The 12,693-nt window shown below is 32.4% G+C and overlaps 1 protein-coding gene across 5 annotated transcripts in view; it reads right to left on the reverse strand.

Moving 5' to 3' along the window:
* Positions 1-12,693, reverse strand: part of DPP10 (dipeptidyl peptidase like 10) — a gene marked incomplete at both ends in the record, with an annotated part of 1,271,390 nt that overhangs the window by 38,235 nt on the left and 1,220,462 nt on the right. For all 5 annotated transcript variants that reach the window (XM_084246025.1, XM_084246024.1, XM_084246023.1 and 2 more), the window contains 4 exons: positions 6,370-6,417; positions 7,841-7,962; positions 11,675-11,722; positions 12,105-12,196. In XM_084246025.1, the coding sequence (XP_084102151.1) occupies positions 6,370-6,417; positions 7,841-7,962; positions 11,675-11,722; positions 12,105-12,196 (310 nt within the window). The remainder of the gene's footprint in view (positions 1-6,369; positions 6,418-7,840; positions 7,963-11,674; positions 11,723-12,104; positions 12,197-12,693) is intronic.

Raw genomic sequence — 12,693 nt, forward strand, 5'->3', positions numbered from 1 at the left:
CTAAATTTACTGCATAAAACTACTTTTAATAGTTTAATTGTTTTTAATAGTCCATTGCTATCATTCTAATATCTGTAGTATCTCTATTCACAATAATCTATTTCATTAATGACAATGGTAATCATGATATACTCTTTTATGATTAAAATTTTATCAAAATTTTTGATCTTTTTCAAAGAGGTATCTTTAGTTTCAAATATTTTCTTCTGCTCATGTTTTCTATAGTTAATTTCTACTCTATTCATTCTCCCTTCAACTGGCTCTGTACTTTTTTTGTGCTCTATTTTTTCTAATTTCTTAAATTGTAAATTTGATTTTAAAGTTTTCCATTTAAGATTTTACTCTAAAAAAATAAGATTTTACTCTACTCTCATGTTTATTTTTTCTGATACTGAGTCTGAAGCCATTCTAGGCTTTGTTACTATGTACGCAATGAGTGGATGTAGTATGTCTTTATTTTTGAAAGTTGCTTTTTATTTTTTCTATTTATACTTAGCTTGGTATCCTCAGCAACAGACTCAAGCTGAACTTCATGTATCTTCATCCTCTTCAGTTGCTTTCCACTCTGCCAACATCTGAAAGTTTCAATCTTTCTAAACTGCAGTTTCTGTCTCCACTGATTCCAAGATACCGTTATATTCTTGTTGGGTTGTTTTTCATTGTACCACTATTCAGAAAATGATTCCAAATAGAAAGCCAGGACGATTACATTAATCTCCCTTATTTTCTTTCTTTCAGGGATCAGAGACTTAGCTGACTATTATCTCTTGCTTGAAAATTGCTACTTTATCCAGTTTTTTTCTTTTTCTTTCCTTTTTTTTTTTTTCCTATCTTCTTGGCAAGAGGCCATATCTACTTCAAGGTACTCCATAGTCAAAATAAGAATCTTTTAAATTGTGAGTGGTTTATCATTGGTACTTTACAGTAAAACCCAAACACAGAATGAAACAAAACTTAGAACTTGACTCCTGTCTGTCCCTGTAGACTATACCTCTTTGCTTCATTTTGTTTCAGTCACATTGAACAATTTCCATCTTGGAAGTATCAACATTTTCCTGCCTTCTTTTGTTTGTGAAATAGCATTCCTTTTTGAAAGCTTTTTGCACTGACTTCTTTCTTTGAAGTGTATACATTTCTATCATAGAAATTATTATATTCCATTGCAACCATTTAATTTCCTATTTCCTACATTACACTATGAATCCTCTGTGCGGTTTCAGGCACAAATAGCTACCTGTTTTATAAATAAATGTATTCTTCTCTAATATAAATGAGGGAAGTTTGATATTTTTTTATTCCAAGAAAGAATTTAAATTTCTTATACTCCCAAAATACAAGAAAATTTTAATTATTTAAATAATAATATAGTTTCCAAGAAACTATAGTGCAACTATAAAATTTTAAATATGAAAATTTAAGTCTATAGTTATCATCAAGGATTCAGCATTAAAATCTAAGACCTGCCGTGAAAATGCACTTGTGGATAAAAGTATTTTTCTTTTATTTATAAGAAGCCAGTAACACTGATATTGTTAACTACAAAGGGGGCAACTTTATAAATAAAAAAAACAGATGACTGGAGCAAGAATAATTGGTATATATACACAATGGAATATTACTCAGAAATCAAAAAGATAAACTCATGTCATTTGCAGCATCATGGATGGAGCTGGAAGGGATTATGCTCAGTGAAATAAGCCAGAAAGAAAAAGAAAAATATTGGATGGTCTCACTTATAGGAGGAATGTAGAGGATCCAAATCAGGGATCTGGAAAAAAAAAAGGTAACTATAAAAAGGAAAAAATCAAAATCAATAGGCAGCTATAAATAAGAGACACTCGGAGAGAAGAGAGTAGGATCAAAACAAAGGTGGGAAGAGCACAATGGACCCTGATGATAGTTCACAGGTGAATGGGTGGTGGGAATTTCAAGGGGGCTATAATTGAGATGAAAATGCATACATTGTACAAAAATGAAAAATGATGTAAAAATAATAATCAAAAACAGGAAATCAAGTATAAAATATATGTGATAGTGTTACTTTTATAATTTTATTTATTTATATTTTCATAAAGATTTATTTATTTTTAAAAATTTATTTATTTATACAAGAACTGGGGTACAGGCCAGAGGCATGGGAGGGTGAGAGAATTCACCAGAGACAGAGCAGGGAGCAAAAAAGGCAGATGATGGAAAATACTGCTGCAGGTGAGACAGAAGAGGTCTGCCACACCATGTGGGTCTCTCCCTGGCCACCCGGGAATCGAACCGGTGCTGCAGAGGCTGTGGACAGCTTCACAGTGCTGCGCTCAACCCGCTGTGCCACTGGTGGGGAGGCCCCAGATTTATTTTTTTAAATTTTTTATGAATACAAGAACTGGGGGATAGGCCAGAAGTACAGGGGCTGGTGTGTGTGCGAGAGGATTCACTAGAGACTGAGTGGGGAACAGAACAAGCAGATCTACTGAAATACACTGCTAAGGGAAGCAGCAGGAGGGACAGGAGAGGTCTGCTGCACCATAATTGAGTAAGTTCCTTGGCCGGGATCAAACTCAGGCTGTCGAGGTGATAGCACTGAGACCTAATCCCTATGCCACCAGAGAGGCCCTTTTTTATAATTTTAAATACAGGTTATGCTGTTGGATAAAATTTTTTATAAATGAACAATAGTTTAGTGAGTTTAAATGATTAAGGGACTAAATGAATGAACAGATAGATACACCTAGAGGCATCAACATGAGTATAAAATACTAATAATTTTTCAGGTTTTTTTTCATTATCATATACTATTGAGAAAAAATAAACCTAATTTTAATATGCAAACCAATTATATAAGGGACATTTGACTTTTTTTATTTGAAATTCATTCATTTAGTCATGGTCACAGAGAGACATTCTATTTAAAAAAAATTAAAAAATGAAAAGCAATAAAGCATTTCTTAATATATCAGAAACAGACAGTGATTTTTCATAAAAGGTCAGAAAAATATTTAGTAAACAGTTTTTGATAAAACATTGAGAAAAGAAGGGAGTGCTAAGTCATTATTTTATGTGGAATTGAGGAGAAATGAAAACAGAAAATTAGAAATAATAAATAAAAGGACAAGGAAAAACTGTAAGTGAAGTATAAAGAAGAATTAGAGGGGACTAGGGGTTAAGTCTCAGCACTATCATGCTCTTGCCTCTGTGGCCCGAGTCCGATGCCCAGCCGGGGAGCTAACCTACACATGGCGCAGCAGACCTCTCCTGTCTCACCTGCTGCTCCCCTCAGCAGTGTGTTTCAGCCAATCTGTCTGTTCTGCTCCCCACTCTGTCTCTGGTGAATCCTCTCATACCCTCGCACCTCTGGCCTACATCCCAGCTTTTCCACAAATAAATAAATAAACTTAAAAAGGAATTAGAAAAAAGACATTGGAATGGAGATAAACAAAGAAAAGACACTAAAAAAGTAAAGCACAAAAGTGGAAAAGTCACATATACAAAATTAAGGTTTAAGAAGAAGATGAAAATATTAAAAAGAGGAAAGGTAATGATAATAGTATGAGACAAAGGGCTTTTGAAATATTAGCTAAGTATAATTTTACTTATTTATACCTTGTCTTAAGTCACTGAACATTTTAATGAAGGGTTTCAATTTTATTATAAAAGTAATATATGCTCACTGTGGAACATTATGAAAATTCTAAAAAAGAAAGTAAAAAAAGAAAAAAACTACTTGGAAAGCTGTCAGACTAAATGTAAGAATTTTAACTTTGCATGTATTTTCTTCTTGAACTTTAATATGCACTTTCTAGTAGTTTTGTGGCACAGTTAAATGGCATGGAGAGTTGAATTCTTTATTTAGAAATAAGGCTTAAGTATTTTTTAAGAACTGAATTTTGTAAACACTCTTTTTGATCATCTGAGTGGAAAAATGGTGGCTTATTTTATTAGAATGATTTCATGAAATTTAATAAAGGACTAGGTACATCTATATGGACAAAGAGCAGGGGAATCTTAAGGGATAGTACTGAGATTGCTGAAGGTTTATGACAAAGGTTAGGTCTGCAGGGCAAGGGGAGGTTGCAGACTCGGGAACTCCAGAGAGAAGGTGTGTGAAAAGTAACCACGAGTCATACCAGTGGGGTAAGTCCACAAGCTAAGGCTGGAGGGACAGATATTACCCAGTTACTTTTCTTCTTCTATTCAGCCACCTACAATATTGCCTTTAGCTGAATCCAAACGATAGTTAAATGGCAACAGACTCTAAATTACCTATTTATTACCTCTGGGGCAGAGACCAAAGGAGAGAAAAACTGAAAGTTAGGAATTCTGTGGAAGTACAGAATTAAATGGAAGATATTCAGGGCAGATTAATATTCTACTAAAGTTTATTTACAAATTCCCTTCTCTGGTTATTTATATTTTTTTTACTGTCAATCATTAGCAGAGTTACAAATTTCTCTTTTTAGAATTACTTCCTCAGTATAAACTATTAAAAGCAAAAACATGGGGTAAATAGACATAGGATATTTAAGATTTAAGACATAGGATATTTAAGATTTATGATTAACCTAATTTTTTCTAAAAGATTTGCTATAATTCATATATTTATATATATGAGAGCCTCAATATATCCTCATTAGCAATGTAAACTTTTTGATGTTAATAAATTTATTAAGAAAAATTACATGGCAGAATTTTACTCTACATTCCTTTGATAACTAGTGTATCTAAAGGTTTTCTATGTGTATTAAATATTTCAGTTTTTTCTCTTCTTGTCCTATTTTACTTCTTGTGGCCCCAAAATGACTTATGATTGATTCATTAGTGTATCAAAGGTTAATTCAAAGATTTATTAGCACAAAGATTTACTTGCAATTGAATGTAAATTTTATCTCCATAAATCATGTATTTTGAGGAGAAAATTAAGCACTTGACCACTATTCATAGTCCCTTTTTACTTTTCTGGTCTCTGAGATGATCAGAATTGAATTAGGAGTGGGAAAAGCCTCAGATTTCGCTTAGATAAAAGTGTTTTAGATTTTTGCAGTGGAAATTATTAGAAAACAACAATGCCTTATAATAGTACAATGAAATTAAATTAAAATAAAATTGGGAGTCTTAATTATTATTTTGGTAGAACATGAAGTGTAATACATATATTGAATATATTTTATGCCAAGAAATATCTCAATCTCTCATAAATTTCATTTGTTTATTTATCTAACAAGGCACTAATACTATGCAATATTTATTAACATCTCAGATCCCACATAAGTATGTGATGAGCTCATTTTATACACTGGCTTTTATGTCTATAAAATTCAACCTTTTTTTCTATTTTATCTATTTTTTTCTTTTATCTATTTTTCTAAAGACAAATGAATATTGTCCTTATTATTATTATTGTTGCTATTATTAATATTAAAGAGATAAAAACACAATAGATTAAGAAGATATAGTTACAAGCTCTAATTTAGAGTCAGATTGTCTTATTTAATTCCTGGCTCTGCCACCTAATTAAGTATCTCTAGACAAGATATTTACCCTCTCTGTGACTCATTTTCCTCATCTGTGAATGTGGATAATAAAATCAATTATTTTAGTGGGTTTTCTGGAGAATAAGTGAGTGAATGAATATAAGCCTCATTACTAGATAACAGTAAACTACATTAAATCACTAAAGCATAAAATCATTAATCAAATACATTTCTTAATGAAAAATTTAAAAAGAAGGTAAAAATGATGGAAGGAAAGAAATAGAAGACAAGAAACTATCTTGCTACTCATTTTTAAGTCTCACTGAACCATGCATTCACCTATGCACTACCCCATAAATTCTTAAACATATCGACCATATCTTACTACCAAAGTATTCCCAATCTTTGTTATATTGCTTGATAAACTAAGAGTTTAATAATAAATTATATTATGTACAGTTGAATAAATATATTCAATAATTACAAACTAAAACTAGATTACCTGGAATATCTGAAACAAAGAAAACAGCAAATATGCAAAATAATATATCTTTTTGTAATTTCCCGATTTCACAAAATATGCTGTTTCAGAGAAATAACCTACATGAGGCCTGGGAAAGAATGAACCAGAACACTAGGGAATCAGTATGTTGAAGTGTACCGAACAGCCCTATAAATTACTCCTCATTCAGACATCCAATTGTATATAAGATACAATTCCATCTGTAAAACAACTCAAACCACTTCCTACATAAGCAAGGTCATGTTGATGGTGCCTATTCAGCTTTCCCTGTGCTGAGGACAACTTTGAAGACTCTATAGAATACAACAGTCAATACATAATATAATAATGCCGAAGATCGATACCAACCATGATTATTCTGCATTGTCTTGCACATGTACTCACTTGTTGGGTTGTCTGTGCTATGTAGACTGACCACTGGGACCCCTGGACCTGGATTAAAAATAAAATTTGTGTGTATAAATATAAATTTTAAAGTCATTTAAGTAATAGTTATTGAAAAGTTTACAGGACAGAGCTCCTTTTTCAAAATGGTACCATGTCACATTTAAAGCATAATGAAACAGAAACCAGATAAATAATTAAATTGCATTCCTTTCCATGAGTATTTGATTTAGAAAAGTAAAAAGACATGAAGAAATGATTTGCAGAGCTTATTGTTAATATTTCCATGTTTCTAAATTGCTCTATATTTCTATACTTCTATGGCTTTATCTAAATCTTAGGCATCTTAATCTTCAGTCATTTATAATAGTCACTTATGTTCAGATTCACATGGCCCTGTGATCTTTTATCTGCTTATCCTAGAACAAATTCAATTTACCACTCAATCAAGAAAGAAACAAATACAAGCATATTAGAAATATTTCATTAATAAACTACATAAAAATTGGGCTAATTACATATTCATTTAAAAATGTTTCAACTGAGATCTCCAATTATTTCAAATATACTGGTCAGTTCGATGTGACCATAAAATGTTATCTTGAAATTTACCATCTCTAAGAAACTCTTGCTCAATGTCTAAGGGATTTCTCTGGTGTCATCAAAAAAGTATTTCTCATTTTTTTATTTCCTCATTTCACATATCAGTGGAAAAACAACTAAAAGAACAAGGTGTGATCTATTCTATAGTGTTTTAAAACAGGACAACTTTAGGTACCAGCCGAAACATTAGTAGTTAATTTACCACATTTTAAAAAGGTACATAAATCCTCATTCACCACTAGGAAGTACAGTATACTCTTAAAGGGGATAATATTCTTATCAATATAATCTAGAGATACCATACAACCCATAGGCTATGGCATACTGTTATCAGATAGATAAAGTAATTGGGCTGAACATAATTTCTCAAAATTAATATGGGGCTAGACCCAAGAAATTAAATTTCTGTATATCCTAAGTCTCTTAACAAGGCATTATATCAATAAAAACACTATTGCTTTTTTTAAAATACTAGTTAGATTAATTTTTGTAGCATTACTTTGCTGGTATAAATATGTTTATTCACTTTATTGGATGAGCCTAATAAAGCCCAAGTACAAACAGTCTTTATTGATCATGTTTATGTCTTGAATTAACTCCTAATTTCTATTTCTAAGTGAAACATACAAATACAATTTGCATCTCTATATAAATTTATAATTTAAAATTTTTAACAAAACCATTAATTATGAACATCAAGAGATATAATCAGAGAGTAATACTTACTAATGAAAGTGCTCAAATAAAATGACTAAGATCAATCATCAGAAATTGTTTTATTCAATACATAAATTAATATAATCATATCAATGACTATTACTATATTTAAATTAATATAATTATATAATTTTATTTAATATTATCTTACCTTTACAGAATAGTAAGAAATGTTGATTCATGGGACTAAAACTGGCACCAAAATAAGTACATTGTTCTTTCATAAAATTACATGAAATGCATTGACGATTCAATAATCCTTCAGTAGAAGCACTGAGAAAGGAAATAAAGTTAGAAATGCTACCAATCTAGACATTGGAATGTGTGGCATTTTAATTATACCATAAATGGAGGAGATACAGAACTACTTACATTAAGATTCCTAGTAAATTATGAATTACCAAACAAATGCTATTAATTTCTATTTACAGTGTTGAAACATAATAATAAGCATGCATTTTTCTGATTATAAAGACACTAATGTTTATGAGGCTTAATATAACATTCTTATTTCTTTATATTTATAGATTTTTTTTTTTAAGTCTTAGAAGGAATTGCCTACAGAGACTAGTATATAGTCACCATCAATAAATATTAGGTTAATGAATAAATGTGTATTTTCACAAGTAAATTTCCTAATTGTAACATTCTAAACATTACAATTTGTTATTATTGTCAATTTTTCCCACTAAATATATGCACTGAATATTGTGATATGAAAAGTTACTCTTACGTGATAACTTATATGATGTTAGTAATCATATATTGAAATATTATGGAGGCAGATAAAGAAAGGAGAAATCATCACTCTATTTTACAAACAATTATGTTTAAGGTAATAGGGATAAGATATTTACCCAAAGTTAAATATCATATATAGAATAATTTATTTTATAAATAAGGAAGAATCCTAGATTTTGCTGATAAATGAAAGCACTGTTGATATATTAAAAAATTGATTAGAAAAAATATTCTAAATTTCTCTTTGGAGTGAAACATGATCTGAGCTGTAAATTTATAAATTTATAAATGCATCATAGTTATGTTGATTTTGATGTACAATATGCTGCAGGAATGGGGATAGGAACAAGGGGATTGAATCAAGCATTAGAAGCACTAGAAGCAATCTAGAATAAATGTTAAGTATAGTTCACAAAGTCATGACGACACATTTGACATTTAGGGCTGATTACAATTCCAAATATTCCTCTTCTAGGCAAGATAATTAATATACACTAGACACTTGAATATATTAGTTGGTTTTACCATATGGTATCATACAAGTTCATCTTACCTAGTTTTTTCTTTTTTAAAATATATACATATATAAAACACTCGTTATTGTATATATCTGCATATGCATATATTATGCATAATTTATGTACATAATTTCTGTACATATTATGTTTATATACAAATGCATATACACAACATTTGCCATTATAACCATTTTTAAGTCTACAGTTTGATGTCATTATATTCACAATGTGCAACTACCACCACAGAGACTGAGTGCCAATTACATAAGGTTATTTAATCATATAACTAGAAATTAAAACTTTTTCTCTTTGCATCTATCTATTTATTTATTTATTTAAAAAAAAAAGATTTATTTATTTATTTATACAAGCACTGGGTACAGTCAGAAGCTTGGGAGGGTGAGAGAATTCACCAGAGCCAGAACAGAGAGCAGAGCAGGCAGAAGGACCGAAGTTCACTGCTGGGGGGAGCAGCGGGACAGGGTAGGTCTGTGTGCCATGTGGGACCCTCCTCCAGTGGCCGGGGAGTAGCCGGGGATTGAACCTATGCCGCAGAGGCTGCCGGCAGCTTCGCAACCCAGCGCTCAACTGCTGCGCCACCGGGGAAAAGTTTTATTAATAAATGCAGAGGGGCCTCCCCGGTGGCGCAGCGGTTGAGCGCTGGGTTGCGAAGCTGCTGGCAGCCTCTGCGGTGCCGGTTCGATCCCGGGCTACTCCCCGGCCACTAGAGGAGGGGTCCCGCATGGCGCGCAGACCTACCCTGCCGCCCGCTGCTCCCCAGAGCAGTGATCTTCGGTCCTTCTGCCTGCTCTGCTCTCTGCTCTGGCTCTGGTGAATTCTCTCACCCTCCCAAGCTTGTGACTGTACCCAGTGCTTGTATAAATAAATAAATAAATCTTTAAAAAAATTAAAAAAAATAAAACTTTTCATATATAAATTCTCTAGAGATATATCTTGGCATTTTCTCATTATTTAGGTTATGGAATTCCTGAAATAAAGAATTTCAAATTTTATAGATGAAATCATAACACTGAATATGTTAGCAGCTCAAATTCTGCAGGAGTTTCTAATACCAGACATTAAGGCAACCAATGATTATGTTTATGGCCTGAATTGATTGAGCTGCTCATTGATTGAGTTTTCTGGGTTAAATACTAACATTATCTTACAGTCAACCCAAATGGCATTTGATGAGCTATTTAAGGGGAAATTTATTGGTACTACATCTTCTTTATAACATAGCCTGCTACACTAGTACAGGTGATAGATATATTGACTGCTGTGCTTCAGTCACTATAGACATAGGAGAAGCACACAAATCTAAAAGTCATTGTGATTCAAGTCACACTTTAGGCTGATAAAGGCAACAAAGATTGAGGCAATTTCACTGGCTGAACCTGACCAAGTCTAATTTTCTGATATTGTCATTTTTCTTAAAGACTTTTATAAAATGAGAGAAATAAAACATTGATGAATTATTTCCACATCTTGAAAATACTGTTAATAACTGAAAATATCAATGATAGTGCTTATTTTCAGGAAAGATAAGTTTCAGGTCAGCCAATAGAAAAAAGTGACTAGTGTATTAATTAAGACTTCCATATTAAATTTTGAATAAGTCTCTTTATATAAAGATCTGTTCTTCCTGTGGTAGTCATTAAAACTGAGGATAAGGATTTGTTTCGGGGAAAAAAAAGAATAATAAAATGATATATAGGGAGAAGTGATAAAAAAGAAGCTTGCTTCAAAGAAAGTGATTTATGCATAAATAAGGGTATATGAGTGGATTGGAGAGAGGTAGGGTACTTTGAACATGCATTTTTACTCTCAAAGGAAAATCTAGGCTACTTGGTAAGAATCAGTGGTGACACTTCTTCAAACATGATGAATTTCCACTGAGAATATACCATGGCAGTTTTGACACTTTAAAAATGGATCTGTGAAATGGAAATTAGAAGGTATATATATATATATATATATATATATATATATATATATATATAAAGTCTGGAATTAATAAGTTGCTGGCCAGGCAAAAATACAAGCCATTCTTGGGAGTTTCTGGTAAAAGCTTTTTGAGTGAAGAGACATTTTAATACTAAATTGGTGTGACCTTAAACCCTTTTCATGGGCTTTCATGAATACAACGTTACATCTGGGAAAACTGGGCAGATGAAAATATTCCCCATCCATTGCTTTATTTTAGGAAACAACAAGAATTTCTACTTTAAATCACCATCTTAATGGATTATGCAAACTATGAGGGGAAAAAGAGAAACTTGCCCTTGATCCACATACTGTGTTCACAACATTTTGTTCTGTTCAAGAATAAATGACATGTGCAAAACATAAATGCACTGAAAATTCAAAATGAGGCTTAGAGGAAGAAAAGGTCACTGGGGATAATGTTAATGGCCTGTGAGGTGAGCAGCTGAGAGAAGCAAACGTTAAAAAAAAAAGATTTGAGACAGCAAAAAAAGATGAAGAATAAAAAAAATAAGCAAGGATCAGAAAGATTGTCATAACTCTCATTTTAGTTCTACAGCTAAGGGACTGGATCAAGAGTGTGGGTTTCGTCATATACTGTTGACCCTTGTCATACTTAGTTGATGTTCTCCTAAACTATGTTGAAGTGAAACCAGATTTTTCCATCCCATCCTTCATTATGTTGTGCAGATGACCTTAGATAAATCAACCCGTGTAGATACATCCTGTACATTACTTACCTGTAGAGTTGCCTCCCTCTGGGAGAAGACTCAGTGCTCAGAAAGTAACTGCCCAGGAAAGAAAACACAAACATCAGATAGATTTTTGCCAGGATGGAGTTTTACTTTTCATACGTCAAAGAACAGGCAAAAGTTGTTCTATTATTCAACCATAGGATATTCATTAGGGAAAAAATAATTCTCATATCATCACACTTTTCCACGATGTTTGCTGTCTGTGTGTGTGTACATGGGTGCATTAGACTGTGCACATGTGTCTGCTTATGAATCACTTCAGTGAAATAAAGGGAGAAGCTTTAAATTAAAGGTTAGTCTTTAGATGGTCAGGCTGTTTTGACTAGGACCATGGTAAGTCAACAGAATTCTGCCAGAAAAGATTTCATCTGGCAATGTGAACTTCCAGGTTGTCCAGAGAACCAAACACACTCACATTTTCTGAGTAGTTTCATCGAATGCCAAGATCTTTATCACTTCCCAGTTTCCTGATGTCAGATGCCTCACGGTAATTTGCTCACTTTTACTCTGCAAAGAAATAGAAAATATTGATTTTCCTTTTATTTAAACAGAATTTCAGTGGTCAACGCCTTTGTCACTTTTAATCCTGTAGTTCTCAGCTCACATCCAGTTTTCTTGTTTTCAATTTCTACAATGCACACACATTCATTTAAATGTTAGATACGATAGTGCCCTTATTCCTATATTGTAGAAAAACCATCCAAAAAACTCTTGTAGGTTAGGATTGGTCAACATCTCGACAGAGGATGTCAAAGTGTCCTATGGGATCTGGCACAAGAGAGCATTTTGATAATTCTCATCTAAATGATCATTAGCTATGCAGTTTGGCTAGTTTAAACAAAAATTTCAGAATAAACTTTATTCCCAGTAAATACTCTGTGTTATATACTGTTCATCCCTGCTCGTTACTGAAGATGTGTTATTTTCAATCAATAACATGTCTGAGATTAATCCATGGTGATAATTGCATCCATAGCCTAATTTCATTGTCTTATGTCATTGTA

This window comes from Talpa europaea, assembly GCF_964194135.1.
Source record: "Talpa europaea genome assembly, chromosome: 1".
In the NCBI taxonomy this organism is placed as follows: domain Eukaryota; kingdom Metazoa; phylum Chordata; class Mammalia; order Eulipotyphla; family Talpidae; genus Talpa; species Talpa europaea.